Source organism: Electrona antarctica (assembly GCF_951216825.1).
Source record: "Electrona antarctica genome assembly, chromosome: 4".
NCBI lineage: Eukaryota > Metazoa > Chordata > Actinopteri > Myctophiformes > Myctophidae > Electrona > Electrona antarctica.
Window position 1 is genome coordinate 31,471,988 of NC_136809.1, and position 26,287 is coordinate 31,498,274.

At 43.1% G+C, this 26,287-nt stretch overlaps 2 protein-coding genes across 2 annotated transcripts; one reads left to right on the forward strand and one right to left on the reverse strand.

The window, feature by feature from the left end:
* Positions 1 to 600: 600 nt before the first annotated feature.
* On the reverse strand, positions 601 to 5,991 carry pgam1b (phosphoglycerate mutase 1b). The gene is made up of 4 exons (XM_079498178.1): positions 5,716 to 5,991; positions 3,090 to 3,364; positions 2,372 to 2,552; positions 601 to 1,460 (listed from the first exon to the last, which is right to left on the reverse strand). The coding sequence occupies exons 1-4, from the start codon at positions 5,852 to 5,854 to the stop codon at positions 1,294 to 1,296; spliced, it is 762 nt and encodes a 253-aa protein (XP_079354304.1). The 5' UTR covers positions 5,855 to 5,991; the 3' UTR covers positions 601 to 1,293.
* A 3,367-nt stretch (positions 5,992 to 9,358) lies between these two features.
* pi4k2a (phosphatidylinositol 4-kinase type 2 alpha) lies at positions 9,359 to 16,726 on the forward strand. The gene is made up of 9 exons (XM_079499655.1): positions 9,359 to 9,885; positions 11,629 to 11,829; positions 11,977 to 12,108; positions 12,272 to 12,425; positions 12,719 to 12,780; positions 12,954 to 13,053; positions 13,985 to 14,118; positions 14,882 to 14,941; positions 15,474 to 16,726. The coding sequence occupies exons 1-9, from the start codon at positions 9,547 to 9,549 to the stop codon at positions 15,633 to 15,635; spliced, it is 1,344 nt and encodes a 447-aa protein (XP_079355781.1). The 5' UTR covers positions 9,359 to 9,546; the 3' UTR covers positions 15,636 to 16,726.
* Positions 16,727 to 26,287: the final 9,561 nt, after the last annotated feature.

Genomic DNA, 26,287 nt, shown 5'->3' on the forward strand with positions numbered 1-26,287 from the left:
CATTTCAACATGATTCACCAGTTGTAGTCATCCAAGCCGGTGATTGTAAATACAACAATGATATTGTTAATCTTGACGGCTATGGCTCAGGAGGTAGAGCAGGTCGTCCAATGATCCCTGGGTCGGCGGTTCGAATCCCGGCTCCTCCTGTCCACATGTCGAAGTGTCCTTGGGCACTGAACCCTACCCCCTTTTTGAAACTAGCTCCTTGCCACTCGTCCTACACACTTCCACTTGGTTTGAGCATAGATATATAAATAAGAGACGGCACCGGAATTCTCCTCCCATCCACTTGCATTGCATTGCATTGCGTCTATTATTTATATAGCTATGCTCAAACTGAGTGGAAGTGTGTAGGGCGAGTGGTGAGGAGCTCGTTTCAAAAATGGCCATACATTGCCTCTAATGAGTTGGTCGGTGTGAGCTTGCCACCATTGGTGTGTGAATGTGGGAAGTGAGGACGCTGGCGTCGACTGAAGCATTGTAAAGCGCTTTGAGCACTTGCAAAAGCACTAAGAAAATGCAATTAAAAATACAATTCATTAATCTTCATCAACAGTAAGGTCAGCTTAAGACACTGCAAAGACAAGACATGAAAGATAAGGATTCTATGGCTCATATTTATTATAACACACTACAGCAGACAAATCAGCAGTGCAGGTCAATTTGCCCTTAAAACAATCAATTACCTTGATTTCAATGATCTCACACAAAAACAAACATACACCTTAGTCAATGTTAGTCTGTAAATTAATAAATGTGTCTTTGCATGAGACAGGAAAGAGTTAAATTCCTTTTTGGAATGTGCAGGCAAGGTTTCTTCAGTGCACCAGACTACATTGTTTTACATACAATGCCAAGCAGCAGCTCTCCTATCGTCCTATAGGAGAGCGGGGGGGGGGGGGGGGGGGGGGGGGGCTGTAAGCAAAAAGTGTTTGGGAGGGGGGTGCTGGCTGTTACTCCTCCCTAATATGTACTTTGGTTGGTGATTTAATAGTGGTATAATTTACAGCTCTCATTTACTGGCTCAATATGTCACAAGTCAACTCTACACCCATCAAATCAAACATGAAATATAACCATCTACATCATCGCATGTCTGTGTGAAAACTTGGTATGGTGACAAGTGCACAAGCGTATGGAGTGTGTGGAGCATATGTATGTGTATCATGACACACAATGATGACCATTTTCTTTTAAACTTATTATAATGGAACAGTACACGTGATAGTGCTCTGCAGACTGCACTCCCACAATAAACCCTCCAGCCCACCTAGGGGGTTAATGCGCCTATTACTTGGCCTTCCCTTGGGCAGCAACAGCCGCCATAGCCTTCTGGACGGTCTCCTCATCTCCAAGGAATTGCATGGGTCCCACAGGCTTCAGGTTCTTGTCCAGCTCATACATGATAGGAATGCCCGTTGGCAGGTTCAGTTCCATGATGGCCTCCTCTGACATACCTAGAAGCCATACCAGAAACATGTGGTTACTGCCATGGAGTAAAACTGCCATGTTTTTCATATCCGTGGTCATAATGGTATGGTAAGTTAAGGTAATGGAGACATGGAGTTTACAGTAGATGCCAAACAAATACACATTTTGTGTAAACTCCAATCTTAGTTACTACCGATCAAACCAAAACGTAATGCATGATTAAATCGGCAAGTCCAGACCAATTTCAACCCATAAGACACTAGAAAGCGGTGCTACTCTATAGAAAGAAACAAAGATGACAGACGCAGCTTTACAAACTGACGGAGCTAAACATGCATGTTTCTTTACTTTGTGTACTATAATACAATATAGTCACTTTAGCTATCAGTGTGTGCAACCACCTTCTTGTCTCTTGAAGACCACTATTTACTATATTCTCCTGTGGGCCGGCACCACTACAAGGACTTTGGTGTTTGTAGCATTCTCATTGTTTACAAACATAAACAAAGGGTACTGCAATTACACTTCAAGTTTACAATTTAAAGTAAAAGGTTGAAGTAACAAACGTGATTAAGTATTGCGCAGAAGTTTATATTTTATCCCCATAGCCTGAGGGAACAGAATGGAACAGTTTTCAGTCAGCGAACAACCCGCCCCCACCGCAGCCATTGCTGTGATTGGCTGAGGAAGCACCCAGCTCCTGTTTGACTAGGAAACAATAGATCACAAAGTAATTTCAGCTGGTCTTTAAATGTACTTATTGAGTCTACTTATTGACTCAATTTATACTTACTTCCTAAGTTCCTGCACAGGTGTTGCCCATCGTAAATAGCCAATCAAGCTCTCAATAACACCGCTTATAGATTGTCTCTTTTCGGTGAGCGACACGATGTGCAATCAAGTCATAGTTTCCCCTCACTCCCGTATTTTACCCTACCCTCAAGGTGCTTTACGATGCCACGGAGACTGTTGCCGTGGGCAGCGATCAGAACTCTCTTGCCGTCTTTGATCTGAGGGACGATCTCCTCGTTCCAGAATGGCAGTGCCCGGGCGATGGTGTCCTTCAGACTCTCACAAGATGGAAGCTGGTCTTCTGTCAGCTCCTCATATCGACGGTCCTACCATACAATCCAGATACAATTGTATTGTCACCTCACCATTTACAGGTGTAAAAGTGTTGGTGAAATGAATTATCACACAAGCTCCCAACATTAGCATTTTGAAGAAAGAAAGGTCAGATATGTCAAATATTCCTAATATAAATACAAGCAATGTCAAATATACAGTATACATAAATTGCATGGTTAAAAAGGGCATACAATTAGGCAGTTCAATTGCAGCAGATATAGAATAACAGTCTCTTGTGCATGGTTAAAATGCTTCCAAAAATTGCAGCAGGTGTGTAGCAGCAGAATAGATTCATGATCTCTGATGCATGCAGGTGAGACTAGTGTGTTAATTCTGCAAACCGTAGTGTAGAAATATGTGAACATGTATATGCAAGTAAACTTAATTGTGACTGAAGCTGTGGGGCATGGCTACTCGCCAGACTAGTTTAGCAGCAGTAGTGATGTCTGTGATGGAATAAACTGTCAATGTTAATGAGAGAAGATAGAAATAGAAGGAATGGAGATCGAGGGAGATGTAAAAATCACCTTGCTTATGTTGGTATAGAAGTCATGCTCCTCATCCATGGTTGGGGGTGGGGTGTCGAAGGATCGCCTCCAGATCTTGACCTGGGCCTCTCCATGCTTGGCTGCCGTCTCTGCCTTATTTAGCCCAGTCAAGCCACCGTAGTGGCGCTCGTTGAGGCGCCAGGTCCGGTGGACAGGCAGCCACATCTGGTCAACACCCTCCAGAACAAGCCACAGTGTGCGAATGGCCCGCTTGAGGACAGAAGTATAGCAGATGTCGAATTCATAGCCAGCATCTATTGTACGAGAGAAAGGAAATGTATAGTCTATAAGTTTGCATGTAAATACTGTTAAAGGTTGTGCATAAGAAATTATGAATGAGTTATATAAAACTTCACAATTCAATACATTCATGGCAGTTGCACATGGGATGTACACTGACTCCTCTATGTTGTCCTTTCAACCCTCCTCATTGCATTTTCATAAACAGTACTACTCATGGGAGATTTATAGAGCAGTTAGCCCTGTATGTACATTAGTTTTGCACAGACTTGTCAGAAAGGAGCACTAGTGAATTGTTTTCTTTTTTTATATAATAAAGGGTGTGCCAAGTGCATAAGTGCAGCCTTCCATGGAAGATTATATTTCAGGCAAGTGAAAAGCCAACGTGAGTTCGTGTCCATACAAAAGGTGAGTCGAGTGATATGGAAGCCTGTTTCGAAAACTGCCGTGACTCTTCTGTTTGCCATTTCCAACATACTGTACAAAATCAACCCCGTGAGTAATGCAATTCAGTACAGCAAACAATAATAATCTACATTGATAAGGAAAGCAGCTTTTTAGTGCCATGGGAGCCATTAATGCATAGTTCAATGTTTCAAAATAAAATATTTTCTTACAGTCAATGAATATTTCACACAATCAGTTATGTGAATGTGTCAACCCTCCAAACAGCTCAGGTTTACCAGGCTACGAATTAGGCCAAACACTGTGCTGAATCTATGAACAGTGTCAACTGTCAAATTCAAGCTGCAGAGTAGGATGTTTCATGATCATTTTACAACAGAGCCTCCTGCTGGTAACTGGTTGGCCATCATTTTTGCTTTTGAAGGGAAAGAATTCCACAGCAGCACACCATCACAAATTCATGTACATGTTCACACATGCACACATGTGTACAATGCACATACGCTGTTCAGAAGATGTATTTTAAACTTGCTACCTCATGTATTATTGTATTCCCAGTAAACCCAATGCACATTTGTCTGTTTTTCAAAAATTCTATGGACTTAATGGCGTGAATGATTTTTAAGGGGCGCTAGCCCCTCCTATGCCCTGCTTTAGTGATGATTTGATTGGCTGAGCACGGAATGTGATGTATGACGATATGAGCGCCCCTCACACGAGTGATTTTGAAGGGGTGCTAGCCGACTTCTATAAACAGCTTTTGTCCCCACACGTCTCAAGATTTGCCATTAACAATGAAGGGAGAAAATAGGCCGAAATTCCACTAAATATGACGTAAATTAAACATCAAACGCCATTGAAGGGAAAATTTAGGCAATGTAAACGAGCATATCAGCCAACCAATCACAGGCAACAGGCATTCTGATTGGCCAGTATGAGATGATGCATGATGATGTACGATAAGAGCACCCCTCACTTCACACAGGTGTGATTTTCTCTTCTTAACATAACTAGTAATGACCAAACTATGACTCACAAATTTTAGGTTGAAACAATCAATCATTTCACAGAGGAGATTGTGTGCATATCTTGTCCTGTATTCAGGTCAGGTGCTGGACATCAAGGCAAGAATCAAAACATCGGCACACTGGTTTAATTTAATGGTGAATTATTTCGACCTTAGGTCATCTTCAGACAAATTTGCTTTAAACCAGTGTGCAGATGCTTTACCTTCTCCAAAAATTAAATTATTGCTGTGACGTTATTCCGTTAAATCAGGTGTGAAGATGCTGACTCACTGTCAGCAGGTGCACCTCGATCCTCATCTCCATTTTATTATTTTAGTCATGATGTAAAAAACGTAGTGAGACTATAGTTTGACTATACAATTACTAGTCATACTGTTGCTTTCCCCCATATGCATTATGCTCCAATAAATACACAATGAATATAATAGTTTTACCAGATATTCTAAATACAATGTGCAAAAGCTGTAGTACTTTGTTGAACTTGCCTGGGAGTGAGTAAAGTAGGGAATGTGTGGGGGGGAAGCGATTCATTAAACAGATGGCAACAAAACAAACAGTGTAAGCCCAATTGGGGGGAAAGCACCTACAGTATATGGATTTCAATTGAAAAACTAGCTGCCTTTTCTCTAGGCCTACATGATCTGAAGACAGGACAAGAAAGGAATGTTGTTCATCGCTTGCATGGCCACTTCCCTCCCTCCTAAACCCATAATGCCCACTCAGCTTGTCGCAGTGGCCTCACTAGCCTGACAATCTGTCGCCCATGCCACCACTCTGGCCCATACATGCTAGTTGCGTAACCTTGCAGTGGAGTGAGTGGACACACATTTTAATCCAACTCCAAGCACTACACCTGGTCCGAGAGAAGATTAGGCCGCATGATGACTTATCAGATTGTCTGTGTGATAAATAAAGTTATGAGCCTTCATTACCTTTCAAGGCCTGTCCTCCCCTCTTCGCCTCTTCCGTCCCGGTTTCACTGAGGTCTGCGTCGAACCACCCACAGAAGCGGTTCTCCTGATTCCAGACGCTCTCACCATGGCGGATCAGAACCAGTTTGTACGCGGCCATCCTCTCGCCAATGTCCTCTGTGCTGTGTTGTTTCCGGGAATGGAAAGGTGAAAGACTCCTCTGAAAAGGCGGCGAAAATGACCGCAAACGTGTCTTGACGACGACCTCGTAGCCCAACGAACGGCTACAGAGAACCTGCCGGGGTACGTTCAATGTGATGATGCCACTAATGATGATGGCTACCGGGTTTATGAGAGTTCGGTCGAGTGAACTTGGCAGCTGACACGACCGGAGTGGAGCGCTCTTCCTGCTGGTGTCCACCAATCACAGAGCGAACAGCTAGCTTCAGGAGGAGCCGAGGAGAGATGAGAGAGGAGGAGGATGCACACAGCTGCACGTCCACGGTGCAGAGGCCTGAGGCAACACATCCTGTGGTTTGCATCACTGTACTGTAACACAATTTTTTGCACGGATGTGATTGTGAATGTGAAAAAAGAAAAGAATAATGATGATGAAAATTGTGAAATACACACATTATTTTGGTCAAGGCGAATTAGTCGCTAGATGGCCCTACTGCAAACTACAGTCTGCACCACCAGTCCACCATCAGAGAAATGATCCTCCTCTACAATAAATATCAAATGTATTCTGCTGTACTTCAAAGTCAAATGTAGGGCTTGTTGAAGAGAAAGACCAAACCTGTCCACGTCTTCAGGCTTCTGTTGAATCTTTCGTTTTATTTAAACATGGATTGGAAAACATTCCACAATTTTCCTAATGGCTTGGGATGGGGCAAACAGTAAGCTATACCTTTGCATAGAATTTCCACAGTTTAATGTATTGCTCATGGGTTATGGGTAGCCTGGGTAGCCTGGGTCCAGTCTGGGTTTGGACCTTCAGACCATAATAGGCCATGGGCTGCGTCAGTCAGAACACTATAGGTCAGATATAACCCATTAGTTTGTCATGTTAATATTGCACATTATTTTCTTCTTTAGTATGGACTAGAGAAGAAAAGGCTGTGCAACATGACAAACTCATATAAGTGGCACATATCTGTTTTTGCTGTTGTAATAGGCCTACACGTAAATAATGTTTTGACCGACAGCCTTTTTCAAGAAATATCGATAGATTAATTACAGAAAATGTTAACCTGGATCTTACAAAGAATCATTTTCAATCAAAAGCTGCTATTAAAGGTGAATGGCATTCAAATTGAAATGCTAGAACTAGATGCTTAATGGGGCCTTGGAATATCTTACAACAAAAAATCCCTGCCGTCTGTGTGTCTGACTGACTATGTGTGTCCTTCTTTAGTTCACGTATCTTAAGAACTTCAAACTCGGCGTGCACATCGCAACGACCCGAGGGGGGTGCCCAGTCGGTGGTTGTCCAGAAGTAGAACACAGACAGAACCGTAGATCCGACCGATCTGCCCATATTTGGGCTAAAGCTGGTGAGGAGTTGGACACAAGGGCATGATCAGAAAAGCTCCACAAAATATAGATAAATCCGGAAATCCCCATATATGGTGTGCGCTGATGTCATCATCAATATGATGTCATAGACTCAGACTGGCCTGGACTCCATAAGCCATATTATACCTGACAGTCTGGACAGAGTGGAAAGACAGGATGGGCTCTAGCTCTGGTCCATAGCGTTAAGGACTTCTCCTTAACGTTATATGGACCAGAGCTAGATGGACTCCATATATGGGCATAAAAGGTACAGCGGGTACTGTGAGAATGGGTACAAGGGTACAAGACTTGCATCATTCCAGAGTCAGCCCTAGTAATATTCAATTCTTAAACAGATATTATTATTAGGGATCAAGCTTGAATGGGCGAAGACCCCTTATTGTTTTCGTACTTTGAGAAATAGCAGTTTTGGCAGGTCTGCTTTCGTTTTCCACAAAATTCTGTAATAATGGTAGACAATCATGGACCAGAGCTAGAGTCCATCCAGTCTGTCCAGTCAGTCAGGCATAACATGGAGTCCAGGCCAGTCTATGACATCATAACAGGTAGAGGGTCGTGGGAATCGGCCAAGAACTGAAGCTCACAGTCATTCGTCAAAGGACCTATTATGACCTTTAGATCTAATTCATTAATTAATTATATAATCTGCTCTATCCGCTCAAAAAAGCGATGTCAAAGATTTCCGTAGCCTGCTGGTTAACCACTCCCCCTTGAAATAGAGTCTAGACCCTGCTAGTGTTTCGAGACAGACTGTTGACTAACTAACATCAATCAAAGGAAAAGAGGGCACTGTTTTTCCTTTGTTTTGCCAATGGGTTGAGGGTTCCCAGATTGGGAGTTGGGACCCTAGCTGGTAATGCATGATTTGGCTGCGGGAGTACAGCGTTGACCCTAAAGCGTTATTCATAGTCTGGATTTTCGGTGGTGACCACCGAACTACAACATGACGTCACGAGCCGTGGTGAAGAGCAAACCACCGCCACCGCTCCAGCCCTTCTCTCTGTTTTTACCATAGAGTATAAAGAAGGATAGAGACTGATCTGGCGCGAAGCTCCGCCCCCTCCGCTATTCATGTCAGTGGAAGTTGCTCAGTGGCGTTTTGAAGCACCCGGAAGGACCGTCTCAAAACGTCTACTTCCGCATTCGACCACCACATTTTGGTGGTCCAATGCGGAAGTGCAACCGAGCGCTCAATGTTAAAGCCCAGCTGCACAGGGTTTCCCGGTCATGAATCCACGGGTCCGCCTGTAGTCCCTCCTCTTACCACTAGGGCCCGGCAGTGCTTCAACGTTGGAGTGCCTCACTGGCCCCTTGGTTTTTACTCACCACCGCTCAACGTTATTTCAGCTCTGGTGGTCAGCTCTAGCCTGGCTAATAAGCCAGACCGAATCAGCCGTTGGCAAAAAAAAATTGCCTGCCGGCGGATTTGTTGTGTGATATTAGTCTGGCTTATTAGCCAGGCTAGGTCAGCTCACCACCGGAGCGGTGGTCACCTCACCACCGAAAATCCAGACTATGAATAGGCCTTAAGGCTCTGGTCTGGTGTTGGCTCTGCTCCTCTCTACATAACGTACTTGTTAGTAACCATGCATTGATGTTTCTATAGCTCATTTTGCGCGTGACGGCGTGACATCATCATCAAACCCGGAAGTTATGCAGGAATGCCTACTGAGCGAGTGGCAAAAACTACTTTCTGGCCTTGACAGCCCATACATCCAAACAGAAAAGTCCTATCTGATTGCATTAAACAACATTAAACAATGTTAAACTCACTTTGCCTGTTGCTTTGCCACTCGATTTGCCACTCAATGTGCCATTCACTTTAAGCATGCGCATACCCTCTATAGCTTTTATTCTTTTTGGCTTAACCCTGTCTTATCACAACTGTTATTATTACCCCTTACTTCATTGCATCCATTTGTTTGAGTTGTGCTTGAAATGTACTGTAATTCTCCAATCTGTTAATACATCTTTCAATCAATCAATTTTAACCATAGACCCTGTCACCCTAGACTAGTTATGATTTTAACCAGAGAGCCTTATAAATGAATGTTGATTGGTGGAATGCCTGGGGGATGGAATTATGACGTAGGGTCCCGCCTCTTCCCGGAAGCTGACAGTCATCTGATTTGTTGTTTTTGAGAGCCTGCTAGTACTGCTGCCTTGTTAGCTAGCGGTGGAACGAGCCAACAAAGCCCACGTCCTGCTGTATGTCCCTGTTCCACTGTGCCCATCTTCACCTGCCGTTGGGCTCCTGTCGTCTGACACCACATCATGGACGAGACGAGTCCGCTTGTCTCTCCTCTTCGCGACAACAATGATTTCAGCTACTGTCCGACAGAGCCCCCGAGTCCCCGGGGCACATTTGGAGGCACACCGGGCTCTGTGGTGCGCATTCCGGCTGGAAGCCCGGGACGCAACCGGGAGAGGCAGCCTCTGCTGGATCGGGATCGAGGGGGCTCGCCTCGGGAACCACACAGGAACGAGTTCCTGGAAGATCCAGAATTTAGAGAAATCATCCGAAAGGCCGAACGCGCCATAGAGGAGGGCATTTACCCGGAGCGAATTTACCAGGGATCTAGTGGAAGCTATTTTGTCAAAGATTCACAAGGGGTAAGAAATACTGCAGTAGACCGTTTAAATTCCACCAGACCATAGAATCGCCAAGTTGATTGTTGTTATTATGGTTACTTTTTTAAAGTTAACGCTTGTGAAGTTTTAAAGTGTGTGAACTGTGCTGTTGCTTCTAGTGAAAGGCCTCATTCGTTCTACTCCTATGATGATGACTTGGCAAATAGGTGATACGATAAGGCTACAGCAAGGATTTACATATGCCTCGTTTTATGACTTGTAAAATCCTTTGTTCATTTAACTTGAGTGTACACAAGTAAAACGTGTGCTGTACACTCTTGAGTTACAAATGGATGATTGAACACTGAGGATTTTACTGTAGCTAAAACAAGTAATATGTTAATTTAGTTGCCATACTACATAATTATATATTGTGCAGTGTGTGTATATATATATAACAAGAGTGCATATTATCCCTTGATGCCTGAATTAAAGTTATCAGATCATGATGGGAGGGACTGAGGGAGGATCAGTCTGCCTTCTAGTAATGATTGTCACGTGTTGGATGCAATACATAAATGATCAGGTTCATTCATGTATGTTATTTCAGATCATTAGACACACAACAGTTTGCAACTACTCCTTGCACTAGTCGCAACTCCTTGCAACAAAACAGTTTTTAAGGTCAACCACACCAACACCAACTCCTTGCAACTTCCACTGGGGAAAATAGTTACAAGTAGTTGTATGTTGCAAGGAGTTGCGTGGCGAATCATTGGGCTTAAAGGTTGGGGTGTGGAGCAGTCGCTATAAACTTTGGCCTTTTACACTAATACCATCCATGCTGTGCAGAGTGCATGTGCATCATGTTTTATTCCACTCCTACACACTGGGCTGTGTTACATCCTTGTTGAAACAGGAAGTGTCTCTGTGGATTTATTTAAAATCCAGAAGTCTGTGATCGAGTCCTACATAGTTTCACTTCTAAAATTAAGAACCAGTTATTCTTTGGCGGTCAGTGTGTAGCACATCAAAACAACAAGTCCCGTTCATACCCCTTGCATCTAGTTACTATAGATTATGACAGAAATGTAGGTTGGCTGTGTGTGGCCTTCACCCCCACCTCGTAGTTTTAGTCACCAGTGTGCTTCTGTGATCATGTGCTAGCTCTCCCTCAGAATATAATTCTCCTCCATGACCAAGCTCCATGTCGTACTCAAATTGTGTGTCTATGGTCTATGCACATGACTGTGTGTGTGTGTGTGTGTGTGTGTGTGTGTGTGTGTGTGTGTGTGTGTGTGTGTGTGTGTGTGTGTGTGTGTGTGTGTGTGTGTGTGTGTGTGTGTGTGTGTGAGAGAGAGTTAGATACTGTAGGCCTAATGCCAACATGTAATTCCAAGAGCTTCTTATAGTATGTAGTGGCATTTATCTGGCAAACATTATCCTATTGGCCTAAATTCCTGAGAGATCTTAAAAGATGTAGATTTAGGTGTGTAGTGTATGCACTATGCGCATACCTATATTAAAAAGACTAACTTGAAACTACTATTTCACTAGCCTGGCGGGGCCAGACTCGGCGTGGATTCACTGACGCTTCCTCCCCGCAGGAAGCACCAGTGAAACCACGCTATGAGTCTGGCCCTGCCAGGCTACCATTTCATAAGCAAACAAGTTCCAACTACTACTACAGTAGCATCTTTCATGTTTTTAATCCTTTCCTATGTGTTCCTTTACTTCCCCTCATCTCTCCCCTTTATCTTTATTCACCACTTCTAATTTCCATAGAAGATCATTGGTGTGTTTAAGCCTAAGAATGAGGAGCCCTATGGACAGCTAAACCCCAAATGGACCAAATGGCTCCAGAAACTGTGTTGTCCCTGCTGTTTTGGCCGTGACTGTCTGGTCCTCAACCAGGGCTACCTTTCAGAGGCTGGGGCCAGCCTGGTTGATCAGAAACTAGAGCTCAACATTGTACCTAAGACCAAGGTAGGAAAAATAATCTGCACACAGCCATCAAGCCTACACATTATGTCTTCTCTCTCAGACTGTTTATGCACCTACTTCTGTTCAGCTTTAGTCATGACTAGAACATTCTTCTGATCATATGTCCTCCCAATTAATCTTTCCCTCTAGGTGGTGTACCTGGCGAGTGAAACATTTAATTACAGTGCCATAGACCGTGTCAAGTCTCGGGGAAAGAGGCTAGCCCTAGAGAAGGTGCCTAAGGTGGGGCAACGCTTCCATAGGATTGGACTACCACCCAAAGTAAGCTACCAAGTCATAACATTGCACTACAAAATGACCTTTAGGAAGATGAACCTGAAACTCGCTCTTTCTTGTTCCTGTAATGGTATTCACTGCATTGTCAAAAAACACAAACCAAGAAAATAACACCCAACATAACGACATTGCATTGTGTCTTCCGTAGGTTGGTTCTTTCCAGCTTTTCGTTGATGGTTTCAAGGATGCAGACTTCTGGCTACGGCGATTTGAAGCTGAGCCCTTGCCAGAGAATACTAACCGCCAGCTGCAGCTGCAGTTTGAACGTCTGGTAGTCCTTGATTACATCATTAGAAACACAGGTATAGTACATGGTTTCCATGGTGCCAGCACTATTTTAGTTGTGATACACTGATTATGGCCTTGGGCGACATTTCCAGCAACTGGCAACAAAATGGAGCTCGGAACAAATTAAATTAAAATTCAGTGGATTCAATGAATGAAAGGGGGTGAAGCACTTCCTTCTTGTCACATGTTGTCTGGCAGGCGTGAAACATTGCTCGGAATGCTGTTCGTTTGTAATCACAGGCTATAAAATGGCATGTGGGCTGATATTTGATTTCGTTCTTTGAGATGTTTATTTTTCTTCTTTCAGACAGAGGAAATGACAACTGGCTATTAAAATATGACTGTCCTATGGATACTGGTGGGAATAGGGTGAGGACAGTGGACACACAGACAGTAATGCAAATTTATTTGAAGAATAAACTTTATTCAGATCTCCTATCCTGTTGTGTTAAATCTGAATAAAGGTTTATGTGTGTATATATATATATATATTAAACGCCTTCCACTTTGTTTCCATTCCACTGGCTGATGATTCTCTGTAGGACTCGGATTGGGTGGTAGTTAAGGATCCAATCATCAAGCTGGCAGCCATAGACAATGGTCTAGCCTTCCCACTCAAACACCCAGACTCCTGGAGAGCTTGTAAGTACATCCATTGATATATTTTTGATAAACATGTTTTATTATTAGTTTCTCCATATTATGAGGCCAGATATGTATCTTTTATAACTCACCAACTAAAAGATTTTAAACATTGCTGCTTCCAGCAACCCCATCTGTTCTTCAGAAAATGCACATTTTTATAATTGATTCTGACAATTTTGTAGGTTACTTAACTTACTGCTTCTTTGAAGAAAGAACACAAATCTATAAAATGATGTATAAACACATTAATTCGTTCTATCTTTTTCATACAAACACTTAGCCCCCCCGTTGAGCTCTTTTCATCGTTCACCCGTAGGGTCCCTCCCCATCAGTCCCAAGCTAAATGGTATACAGACGGACTTACGGTCGGAAACGTCCGTGCTGCGCTGTTTGAGAACTCGTGATATGTTTCAAAAGAAGCATATAGGAGACAACGGAAACCTCAACGAATTTTACCGCCTCCAGCACCAGGTTGGCTAGCTGCGCGTCCCTACGTTCCTGCCTCTGATCTGCTCTGTCGCAGCTAGCCAGTTCCGGCACTGGAGGCGGTACAATGGGATGTCAATAAGGAAGTCAAGGAAGGAAGGAAGGAAGCGAGAATTTCAGAGCTGCCAAAACGGTCAAGCAAAGATTAAAAATACTTAACGGCTTCTGCGCCAAAGGAAAATTCGTTGAGGTTTCCGTTGTCTCCTATAGCTCCTATATTCTTCTTTTGAAACATATCCATCCATACCATTTAGCTTGGGACAGATGGGGAGGGACCCTACGGGTGAACGATGAAAAGAGCTCAACCGGGGGTCCCGAGAGGGGCTAACAAACACTGAGCATCTACCTTAAGTGGTCTATGTTATTTTATCATGACTCTGTATTTTTTTTAATGTATGCGATTTGACAATAAAGGCACGTTCTCCTTTTGACCAATCACCAGATCCGTTCTACTGGGCATGGCTTTCCCAGGCCAAAGTAGCGTTCTCCCAAGAGATCAGAGAGTTAGTCCTGCCCAAACTATCTGACCCTAACTTTATCAAAGACCTGGAGGAGGACCTCTATGAACTGTTTAAGGTATGGGACGAACAAAGTGAAATGAAATGATTTAGATGTATTTTGATTACTTACCTGTTAATGCATAATGTTTGTTCTGTTTCCCAACGTTACCCAAAGGTTTTAATCACCTTTGTGTTTTCATAATTTTATCAGGGTTTCTTTTTACCAGCTGCTAGCTGGTAAAAAGCTGAGCAAGCTGAGTCTATTGTCGATGTGCAACCTAGTCCTCTAGTCCAGCTGGTTTTCTCATTGGCTGATGTATGTGCGCACCGCCAATATGTCCGGGCGGAAATGAATGACTCGGAACAAAATAGTTCCGCCTTAGAGAATTTAGGTTCCTACCTAAACTACTGCACTGAAACAGACACAGAGGCAGTTATAGCGGACCCCTGCAGATAATTATAATGCAGCTGGTAATTCATCGATTTAATCAATTCTTGTTTAATCACGGTTGTTTCTGTCTTTTGTGCACATAATTAACTCAACATAATAGGATCATCCAGACGAAAAATATGAATGTGAACTTGATGAAGCGGCCCTACTTGGGCAAATTGTTGTTTGAATAATAAAGCACAGGACACCAGTATACTATGTGTACTGTGCAGACATCGCCTTCCTTTACAGAAGTATGTGGGACAACACAGGGTGGACAGACAGGCATCAGTTGGCTGGAGCATGACAGGAAGAAGGCCTTATGAATATGCACTTCTCCCTTCTAATTTGTGTAGCTGCAATCTTTAAACATAACCAGTGCCTTGTATTTTGTGCTTTTGTGTTATAGAAAGACCAAGGTTTTGACAGAGGGCAATTCCATAAACAAGTAGCTGTGATGCGGGGGCAGGTGAGCTTTCGTCACTCAACAATCATTGATCACTCACACCTACACCTAGATGATAATGAAACAAGAATGACTTAGTCATAACTGCCATCTACATTATTAGGCTTCACGTTGCGGCGTTCAGAGTATGGGTTTTATGAGTAAGTCTCCTATTGGCTTAGAGGCAGCCTAGAGACGAGGCAGCCAATCATGAAAAGGTGTCCACTACGGTCGCTACTAGAGGTAGTAGCAAATGTAGTTCAGGCACATTTCAAGCACAGGGCAAAAAGGTTTTATTTTTTTGTATTTCTTTTGCAGTGAATTTGATCATTTTGTCCATAATACCCTGAACAAAATGCTAATTTGTGTTCAGTCAGACTGCCCACTTCATGCCCTCCGTCTATTTCAGGACCATCCATTCAGTCATACATACTATTCTTAATTTCGTCCCATTTGTTGTTGTTTTGTTGTTGACAAAATGCTTGCTTCATATCAAGGTTTCCACTGACAATACCCTATTACTTATCGTACCCCCCATCCTTCGGCTCCACCCCAGATCCTGAACCTGTGCCAAGCCCTGAAGGATGGTAAGACACCCCTCCAGCTGGTGCAGATGCCCCCGGTGATAGTGGAAACGGCCAGGGCCCCGCAGAGGGCCAACAGTGAGTCCTACACACAGAGCTTCCAGAGTAGAAGGCCCTTCTTCACCTGGTGGTAGAGAGAGGAAGGAGAAGCAACGAGAGGAACAGGATGACCATCGCGTGTGTGGAAAGGGGAGTGAATGTGTCTGTGTGAGGGAGAGACAATATCCTGAGTGCTCAGGGTTTGGCATGGTGACCAAATGGGACTAAACGTCACCTTATCCTCCTCCTTATGGACACTGCTTATGGGTACCAAGACTGAGGGTATGAAGATGAGGCCAAAAGGAGAGGGAGAGGGATTTATCTCCCCGTTTTGCCTCTGTGCCTTGTGTGGATATCGATGAAGATAAACTACTTAACAGAATTGATGAAGAATGAATGGATCAAATACCCTGCTTGGACTATAATGACACACGCCAGTTGAAGGAATTTCACTTTTGTTCAGGTCGCAGATGTTGCATTCCGTGTTTTTTTTTTTTAAATCTCCCTCTATTTTCTGACTTCTATATATGCATCTGCATACTCCTTCCATCACAAAAGTAAACTCAAGGCTTGGAAAGCCAATGGCGAGCTTGTTTCACAATTATTTTAATCCGAAAAGAGATGTGTAAAATATTTTGGTCTTGAAGAATGAAGCACTGGGTGATGATAAGTCTATATCTATATAAATTGGACTGGAAATCATGTTAATTGTTGTCACCTTTAGTCACAGTCCCTGCCTTGGTGGTTTAGATGGGGAGTTGCACATAATTGTGGGGCATGTGGGTAACGTTTGGGAGCATTTTTTTCCACAGAATTATGCAGATCATCTAACATTTATTCTCGCTGTGAGCAATTAAAAGAATGTACAAATGTACATCACTTTAGAAGTTGCCATTTTCTCAGTGGATGGGAAACTGCCACTTAACGGAAACAAAGCATGTGTTATGAGTAGGCAGAGGGGGATTGCCACAATCGCCAGGCTCCTCGTGATTCTCTTGGAATGGTCCATGCTGAAGTTTGTTGATATTCTTTCTGACACATGAGGTGAACTTAGTTAAAACAACAAAAAAAACATCATAAAGTAACTTCCCGCTGTACCCTAACTGACATGAAATGTATTGACAATGCACTGTATAATTTGTATGTAATATTTAATGACAAGATTATAACAAGAATTCCATTAATACTACTGGCTACTGTCTTTTTAAGTGGTGCAACCACTTCATTAAGTAGCTTTGTGTGTGCCTGGCTGGCTGGCTGGCTACCTGTGTCTGAGCACGAAAATAGCATTTGGTTGGTTTTTAAAACCAAGTGTCACTGTTGTGCAGCCTAACACACATACAAATTAACTGTATATATGATGATTTCAGGTGTTACAGTACAGTACAGTAGAGGGACCCCCACATGGTAACTGTCATTTCTCAACCGTTTCGGACGCGGGCGGCTTGCCGGAACCGTCCCGGCCCCCTGGGTGCGTTCCTGGGGGTCTGGATGTTCTGGGGACCCCCACACGGTAACTCTGTCATTTCTCGACCGTTTCGGACGCGAGGCGGCTCGCCGGAACCGGGCCGGCACCCTGGGCGCGTTCCCGCGGGTCTGGAAGTTTCGGGGACCCCCACACACCCGTTATTTCACACGGGTGTGATTTTTCAGCAACAAATGGTTTGTATGCAATGATACATTGTCTGTATGGCTGTTGTACTGCTGGGCAAGCGCTGGTGCTTTGGCATGGGGGGTCAGATCAACATATGGAATGAATTCTGTACTGGCCATATGGAGCGTGTCTTGAGTGTACAGGATTTGATGAGGTCAGATCAACATATGGAATGTCAGAACAGGTCAGCTCCATATATGGAGATCTAAGGGTTTGAGGTCAGATGTAGAGTTGCTGGCAGGCTCCATATATGCAGTCTGGAATTCTCTACTGAAACTGCTACCTGTGACCCGACTAAGCAGAAGAAGATGGGTTTCAGAACTAAAGTAGAAATTTCCCATATATTCTAAACATAGACTACTTTCATCACATTGCAGTAGACTTTCACTTGTAATAGATATAGTACTGTAGGCCCATATAAGGAGTTGTGATGTTTTTCCTGCTCATGGTGCATAGGGGAACAAATGCTTACTTTTAAACATCTAATATGAATGTATTGGGGACAATCCAGCCAAAGTTTGAACATGAATATATTATCATGTAAGTTTAAAATGTAATGACCAATTTTCTATTGACCTGTAGCAAATCACCACTAGATGGTGATGTTGCTTTGATAATGGCATCTAACGAGTACTTTTCCAACTACAGAGCAGAAATTAGGTGGACTAACAACATTTTTCCTGTTCTGATTAACAGAGGGCATGGAGGAATGGTAGAGATTCACCGAAGGCCTATGCTTCACAGGGAGTAAGGAACATATGACACAATTTAGTTCTCTCACACTGCATTTCTCTCAGTCTACATACGCCTGACCCAGGCCAGTGTATCAACTGCGGTAGTGTATCTGTTAAGCCACCAAACCCCTGCTCCTCAGACCTCACATATTTAAAATAATACTGACTCCTCTTTCTTCAAGGTATGTTTTGGGGCATTCTATGCTTTATTTCAGATAGAGACAGAGCTTGTCAGACAGACAACCTCGATGACTATTCCTTGATTCATTATACTCACACACAGCACAGTACTTTGCTAGCTGGGCATCCCACGTTTTTAAAAAGTAAAAGTAAATTTCCCATTCACTTGTCCGGATACAAAAGTCACTTGTCCGCATTATTAAGATGAACTGTGCTCCGATTATTTCAAACAATGACCAAATTTGTAATAAGTTCTTATGGAACAACAAACGTCCAAGAATGAGCTTTAAAAAACTGCAGAGGCCAGTGGATAAAGGGGGTCTGGGTATACCCAATCTCTTGCTCTACCACTATGCGTTCACCATGAGGCATATGGTACGATGGACCCTTCCACCGGAAAGGGCCCCGCCGTGGTTTAGTCTTGAGAGCGCACTTTGTGCTCCTCTGGCGCCTATTGAATGTCTCACAACTAAACTGGACTCAATTAGCAAATCACACCCGATTATGTCTCACATTCACTGGGTTTGGAGGAAAATAGCTCGTATGTTTAAGTTCAATCCCCTTCTCCATTGGTCAGCTGGCATCTGGCAAAATCCCAAACTTTGTATAGGTAAAAAGCCCTTCCTCTGGGACCCATGGTATCAACGGGTGTAAAGATTTTGGGAGATCTATACCAAGAAAACTATTTGAAATCATTTGAAGAATTAAGAACAGAATTTGGCCTACCACACAATCACTTCTGGCAGTACTTACAACTGAGACACCTATTGGTAAAAACCTTTGGTTCTCTCACATCACCCCCCCCTAAAATTGACACAGTGGAAAATATTTTTAAAATATTTGGACTGGGTCATGAGGCTTCTACATACTATGCCATGTTCCTGGATGCCTCTGACCAGTGTAAATTCACATCCAAGTTGCCATGGGAAAGGGATTTAGGACTTACAATATCAGATGGTGATTGGGTTAGAATTCTTAGGAATGGAAGGAAAATGTCAAGAGAACTACGTACAAGGTTGATTCAATTCAAAATTATTAATATAATATATTGGACACCATCAAGATTGTTTAGGGTCGGCTTGACTGATGGTCCTGAATGCTGGAGTTGTCAGGATAGAGACGGTACACTTTTACACATGCTTTGGTGCTGTCCCAAAATTCAGGAATATTGGACTGCTATACATGAAAGACTGGAGAGAATAACGGGCATACACATTCCTTTTTCACCCAGTCTGTTCATTCTGGGGGATCCTGCCACATTGAGGCATGTTGCTCCTCCTTTAGCTGAATGGATACAAACGGCCATTATGTCAGGTAGGAGGCTGTTGGTCAAGGACTGGAAGGCTCCATCTGCACCTGCTCCATCCCTCTGGGATGCATCGATGGGACTATTGGCCGCTTACGAGCGACTGTCATACAGGCTGCTCAATAGGATGGACGACTATGACTTAAAATGGGGCTTTTACCATATGCACGTATCAGGACTCTGATTCGTTTCTGGCTCTGAGTGAGCTCTGAACGGCTGCAACTTTAGAAAAATATGCTGAAAGAATATGTCTGGAATTGGGGCTGGGGTGGACTGCGGGATATTTCTGTGCATCTCTGTTATATTGTTTTGTTATGTGTTTATTTTGTTGTGTTTTGTCTATGTCTGTCAGTTTCATATACAAAAGAAATTTAATAAAGTACAAATCATAAAAAAAAAAAAAGTCACTTGTCCGGAGCATGAGCACATAAATACATTTTAAATCAACTAACTAAGTTAGTTTGGTGAATACATGTTTAAAATATAAGATTCTCGGTTTAAAAGTTAATAATAATAATAATAAAACTTTATTTGTATAGCACCTTTCAGCCCTAGAATGTCTGATCTTACATACATTTCATCATGTATTCCAAATACACAGCCATAGATCGGTCCTATCCGTGCACGTTAGCAGACTGACCTCGTCATATTAATTTGAAAGTTCTGGCAGAAAACGTGTATTTAGTAAAATATCTCCACTTTTCAACGAGCTGCACACGGAAGACATTCTCTCCAGCGAGGGGCCTGGACTGAACATATCAAAACCTCCTTTAGGAAGCAAAAATGTATAGGGCACACAATAGGTGGTGATCACACCCCCACAACAATCGCAACACACCTGCCAATTAGCTCTTCGCTAAGTCCCACCCAAGCCCGTTGTTGGCCAATACCACGTTAGCGACGGTTACTAAGGTAGAAAACTGGTCACGCTTGCAATGCTGGTCAAAATGTTTAAGCAGTGTCAATAAATATATTTGCTGTACAGCATGTGTGGACCTCAGAAAGAGGGTTTGTTTTCTTACCTTGTTATGAGCAAACTAGTCCGTTCCATGAATTATTTCGCTCCGTTGTGCAGTTTAATAGTACATATTAGAAATAAAAATAGGCTCTCATTGACTTCCATTGTAACGGGGGAACAGCTCTCAAAGTCACTCTTTTAGAACACTAAGCTGATTCTGACCGTTTATGACATCAGGAAAACTCACTCACTTTTATTTTTAATAAAAAATGTCAACGTTGTCTTGTCTGTTTTTGTTTTGACTTCAGTGTTGCCACATTGTGTGAGAGAAATAAGCCAACCCACCTCCAAAAACAAGCCAACTCTTAAAGCCAAATCAAGAAAAACAAGCCAAAACAAACACAATAATATGACCATATATAATCATAATAAAAAGATTGTATGCATTTATCATTATAAATACTATGTAGGACTATGTCTATGATAATTAATGTTTTGGTAATGTATTACATACACTAATTATTAGCCTTAAGCCAAAAGTAGCGGGAAATAAGCAGACCTGGCAACCCTGACAAGTTTGTGTGGAAAGAAGTTCCGGTTTGCCTACAAAACGATCTGATTGGTCCAAATCTGTACACACACTTCTGAAGTAGCCTCGGTCTCAGCCTTCCATCCAGGCCGTTGGATGTAAACAAATGTATTTGATCTCGTCCACTTGTCGCAAACACCATACACAATTTTGGACGCGTTTGAGGGAGACACTTTAGGAGAAATGTCTGGGACTGCAGCTGGGTGCTCAAACAGCATGGAGACTTGTTTACAAACGAGAGTTGGGAACACCAGAACCGCTTCACTGTATATCTCCAACCAAAATAGTTACTTTATAAATCTATCAAAAGACGAAAAGTTTTCCTGATGTCATAAACTGTCAGAATCAGCTTTTGTTGTGTTCGCTTATGTGCTAACTGACTGACTTTGAGAGCCAGGTATTTGACCAGCATGCAAGCGTGACCAGTTTTCTACCTTAGTAACCGTCGCTAACGTGGTATTGGCCAACAACGGGCTTGGGTGGGACTTAGCGAAGAGTGAATTGTGTGCCCCATACGTTTGTGTTTCCCAAACTTCCCAATCCTCTCAAACTGTCTTAAAACCAATAACATCAACGGTCCCCAAATAGGGTATATAAAGCATGGATCAAAAACCGATGAGATGGCACCTTTGTGGTATTTTAAAAAACAACCTTTTTTGTGGGTTTTTTTTTCTACCATCAAATTGTTTTTTAAATGTTTACATGGTCATGTTTCACCTTTGTTAGCTGGACTGGTTGATAGTCTTCCGAGCTCAGGCCCAAAAGCTCAATGGTTAAGGATTAACCTGTGATGTCATGTCATAGATACACAATTACACATAGGCCTACAGTCAAACATTTGTCAAACATGCCCAAAACACATGGAAGTGGTTTGTATTTAATGATTGGTCATAAAGGCTTCTGTCTAGACCAGGGTCAAAAGCGCAGACTATCTAATACATTTCTCTGGAATCTTAATTGTCAATTCAGAGTGTGCAGACATTCTTCCATGCACAGATACAAAGGTGGTTGTGTGTGTGCACTGTAGACCTGGCCTTCATCACTTGAAGGAACGAATTAATGTTAAAAATGTCATATATAACAAAATAGGTTCAGTCAGGTTGAATGTATTTTTTTCCCTTTGAAAACCAAACACCTGTGGTCCCGAGGCTAGGTTGACGTGGTTAAAGGATCCAGGCTAGATCGGAAAGGAGCTGCTCCATGGTGACTGAGCACACAAATTACAACTGTGATTTCGCTCTTTTTTTAATAATATTTATTTCACAATTTTCCGCCCCACTCACCTTCTATGATTATTCTGTGAATATTCATTGTGATGCATATAGTACAGGGTGAGTTTTAAGGCTGCAAAGTCTTCGTTTTCTGTTCTGAACCCAGCTCTTCTTTTTGAGGTGTCAAATACACTAGTCCAATGACTGCTCTCCCATCTCAGGACAGTTGAGAGGCAGTGGTCTGTCAAGGAAAGGAATATTGGCAATGAATGTTGTTTCAGTTCCCCAGTGGAAGAATGGGCAGACTCAGGGAGAGAGCAAGCACATACCCAATTTTACAATTTACAATTTAGGCATTTAGCAGACGCTCTTAATCCAGAGCGACTTACATTAAGCAATAACAAAAAGCATGGCATACATCACATGTATAAAAAGTAGTTATCATGAATCATGCGTAAACTAAGAACGTAACAGTGGAGTATCTATGTAAACTATACATACTATACTATATAATATATTATACATGTGTACTATAAAGTGCTATGACTACATAAAGTGCAATTCTAGAGCTGTCTACATAACAAGCTATAAGTCTGTTTAAAATACTATCTAAGTCTACATAATGTGCTATCTAAGGGGCTAGGCTAGGGCAAGTGCTACGGGCCATGGTGGAGTCTGAAGAGGTGGGTTTTCAGACTACGGCGGAAGATTGGGAGTGAGGCTGCAGTTCTGACTGCAATGGGAAGTGCATTCCATAGTTTTGGAGCCAGAAGGGAGAAGAGTTTGGGACGTGTGGAGCGTTGTCCCGGCGTTTTTAGTGAAGGTACCTCCAGCTTCCCTGCGTTGGCTGATCTGAGTGAGCGGGAGGGTTTGTAGGGTACGATCATACTTGTGAGATATGGGGGGGCCATGCCTTTGGTTGCTTTGAATGCCAGCATCAGAGTTTTGTATTCTGTGCGGGCAGCGACCGGGAGCCAATGGAGCGAGCGGAGAAGGGGGGAGACGTGTGAGAATTTAGGTTGGTTGAAGACCAAGCGTGCTGCGGCATTTTGGATCAGTTGGAGGGGCTTAAGTGCACATGCCGGTAGGCCAGTAAGGAGGGAGTTGCAATAGTCAAGTTTTGACAAGACTGTTGTCTGGATTAGGAGCTGGGCTGACTCCTGGGTGAGGAACGGTCTAATTCGTCGTATGTTGTAGAGTGTAAACCTACAGGATCTAGTGACAGCTGTGATGTGTGTTTTGAACGAGAGCTGACTGTCCAGGACAACACCAAGGTTCCTGGCTGTCGGGACAGACTTTACCAGGGCGTTGTCTACGGAGATAGTTAGCTCCCGCATAGGGCAGGACTTAGCTGGGAAGAACAGAAGCTCAGTCTTGTCTGGGTTCAGCCACAAGCAAGAAAGAAAATTAGTGGAGAAGCTTTTATCTGTCAACCTAAGGCTACGTTTCAATGTCACTAACAAGGTGCAGGGAGAGAGAATATTAAGAAGCGAGGGGAAGAGAGATGGGTGGAATTAGATGAAAGAAGTGAACGGGAAAAAAATTAATTTGTTGCGAGAGGTCAGAGTAAAAATGTGGGGAGAGAAAACAAGTAAACAGTGTTCTTGTCTGCTGTTACAGAGTCACTGGGGAACAATTAAAAGTTTACTCACAGAACAAGCAGAATCCTAGACAACTATACCATCTATATATAAGAGCTTGGCTGGGAACTACTGTCTGACTATCTCTGCACTCCCGTCTACTATCATGTGTGTGCGTGCGCGAGCGTGCGTGTGACCCTGTTCTCACCACTCAGGCCCTTACTCTTAATCCAGAAGAGTAAATTATTGAATGTATGGAACTGGAACAACATTAGGGGTTTCACTCCTTGTTCAAGTGTAAAAGAATTTGAACCAACAATCTGTCAGTCAGCCCTCCCACTCTGGGCGCTTTGGTGTAGAGCAAATCCAAGCCTTCTACAAAAACCTAGGTGTTTGTAAAGATGATTTTAAGCTGACAATGGTAACAACTGAGGAGGTACTTAAAAAACTGAGTGCCCTTCAACCCCACAAGGCCACTGGCCATGACAATATTCCCTCCAAATTTCTCAGAGACTCGGCCATCTCTATAGCTCCAATCATCACCCACATAATTAACCTCTCCATCAAACAGGGACAGGTCCCCCTAGATTTCAAACTGGCCAAAGTAACCTCCCTGCACAAGAAAGGGGGCAAATTAGACCCCGGCAACTACCGCCCTATTTCGATTCTTAGCTCCATCTCGAAAGTGATGGAAGAAATAGTCTATGAACAGGTTGAAAAGTATCTTGCCACAAAAAAATGTATGTATGAATTCCAATCTGGCTTCAGAACATCCCACTCCACTGACACATGCCTCCTCTATTTGAGCGACCAAATCGAACACAAGGTGGATGCTGGCAAATACTGCAGCATGGTCATGCTGGACCTCCAAAAGGCTTTTGACACCGTGAACCACTCCATACTGGTTAACAAGCTAAAAGCAATTGGTTTTGATAGCACATCAGTGAGCTGGATGCAATCCTACCTGGAGGGGAGAGAACAGATGGTGGAGGTGAACAGAACACTGCCAGTGAGCTGTGGCGTTCCACAAGGAAGCATACTAGGACTTTACTGTTCTATTATGTAAACGACATGACATCAGCTTGTGACTGCAATTTGTTCCTGTTCGCAGATGACTCATAGCACTGCTGGTCTCGGACAGGAACAAACAGGTTGCAGGTTGAAAAGGCCCTCAGCTCTGAACAAGGTAGAATCTGCACCTGGCTTGCTGATAACAAACTATCTTTACACCTGGGAAAAACTGAATCCATTCTATTTGGATCAAATAGTAATCTCAGCAAGGCAGATGACTTCTTGGTTAGAGTGGGTGACAATATTATCACACGAAAAGACGAAATTACCTACCTAGGTTCCATCCTGGAGGAAAATCTTTGCAGTGATAAAATGGCCACCAACATAATCAAAAAGGTCAATCAAATACAGGATCTCCTCACTGGTCAACAAAAACACCTTGAAGACCCTAACAGGAACCCTCGTACAAGGTTTCTTCGACTATGCTTGCACCTCCTGGTACCACAGCACCTCTAAGGCCCTTAAAACAAGGCTCCAGACTTCCCAAAACAAACTGGTCAGGCTACTACTTGACCTCACTCCCCGAACCCACCTCACCCCTGCCCACTTTGACAGGCTGGAATGGCTTAGGGTTGATGACAGAGTACAGCACCTTGCAATGGGACTGGTCCACAAGATTCGCTACACCACCAAGATACCCATGTAGCTGTCTAAATACTTCCTTAATGTCAACGAAGTCCACACCCACAACACCAGAGGTAGTTCAACAAACCATGTGCAACCCAGATTTGGCACAAACAAGGGACTAAATTCATTTTGCTCCTATGCCACCAGAATGTGGAACGCCCTACCAACCGTCATTAAGACATGCGAATCCCTTGACTCCTTCAAAACTGCTCTCAAAGGGCACCTACGGACGGCTGCAATTCGAAACTGGCCCCCGTAAAATCTGAATCCCCCACCCACCCCTGTTCCCCCTCACTGTATGTTTCTTTTCCCTTTTTACCTCCTATGATGATTTCCTGTTTTGACTATATAGTTGTGTATATTCGTGCATCTCTAAATGTTTTGATGAATTGAAAATGGTGGGCCCTAGCTATTGTAAACAAGTGTAATGCTTTATGGTGTCGTCCACTCACAGTTAACAGTTTTTGTATTGAGTTGTACTTGAAATGTACTGTAATTCTGCAAACTGTTAATAAATCAATCAATCAATCAAAAACTTAAAGCATATAATTAAATTGAACGATTACTATTGCAATTTATTTTGGATCATGCCCCTTTTTAGCTTAGATTGACTGGGATAGGGTATGCGCATGCTTAAAGTGAATGGCCCATCGAGTGGCAAATCGAGTGGCAAAGCAACATGCAAAGTGAGTTTAACATTGTTTAATGTCGTTTAATGCAATCAGATAGGACCTTTCTGTTTGGATGTATGGGCTGTCAAGGCCAGAAAGTAGTTTTTTGCCACTCAGTAGGCATTCCTGCATAACTTCCGGGTTTGGTAATGACGCGACACGCGCA

What these genes read in the sequence shown, in the direction of transcription:
- pgam1b (XM_079498178.1), bottom strand. Translation starts at nt 5,854, where the DNA reads ATGGCCGCGTACAAACTGGTTCTGATCCGCCATGGTGAGAGCGTCTGG. An exon ending in GGGAGGACAGGCCTTGAAAG is followed by an intron (nt 3,365 to 5,715) that starts GTAATGAAGGCT and finishes CTCGTACAATAG; the next exon opens with ATGCTGGCTATGAATTCGAC. An exon ending in CATCGTAAAGCACCTTGAGG is followed by an intron (nt 1,461 to 2,371) that starts GTAGGGTAAAAT and finishes TATGGCTTCTAG; the next exon opens with GTATGTCAGAGGAGGCCATC.
- pi4k2a (XM_079499655.1), top strand. Translation starts at nt 9,547, where the DNA reads ATGGACGAGACGAGTCCGCTTGTCTCTCCTCTTCGCGACAACAATGAT. An exon ending in ACATTGTACCTAAGACCAAG is followed by an intron (nt 11,830 to 11,976) that starts GTAGGAAAAATA and finishes CTTTCCCTCTAG; the next exon opens with GTGGTGTACCTGGCGAGTGA. An exon ending in CCCAGACTCCTGGAGAGCTT is followed by an intron (nt 13,054 to 13,984) that starts GTAAGTACATCC and finishes ACCAATCACCAG; the next exon opens with ATCCGTTCTACTGGGCATGG.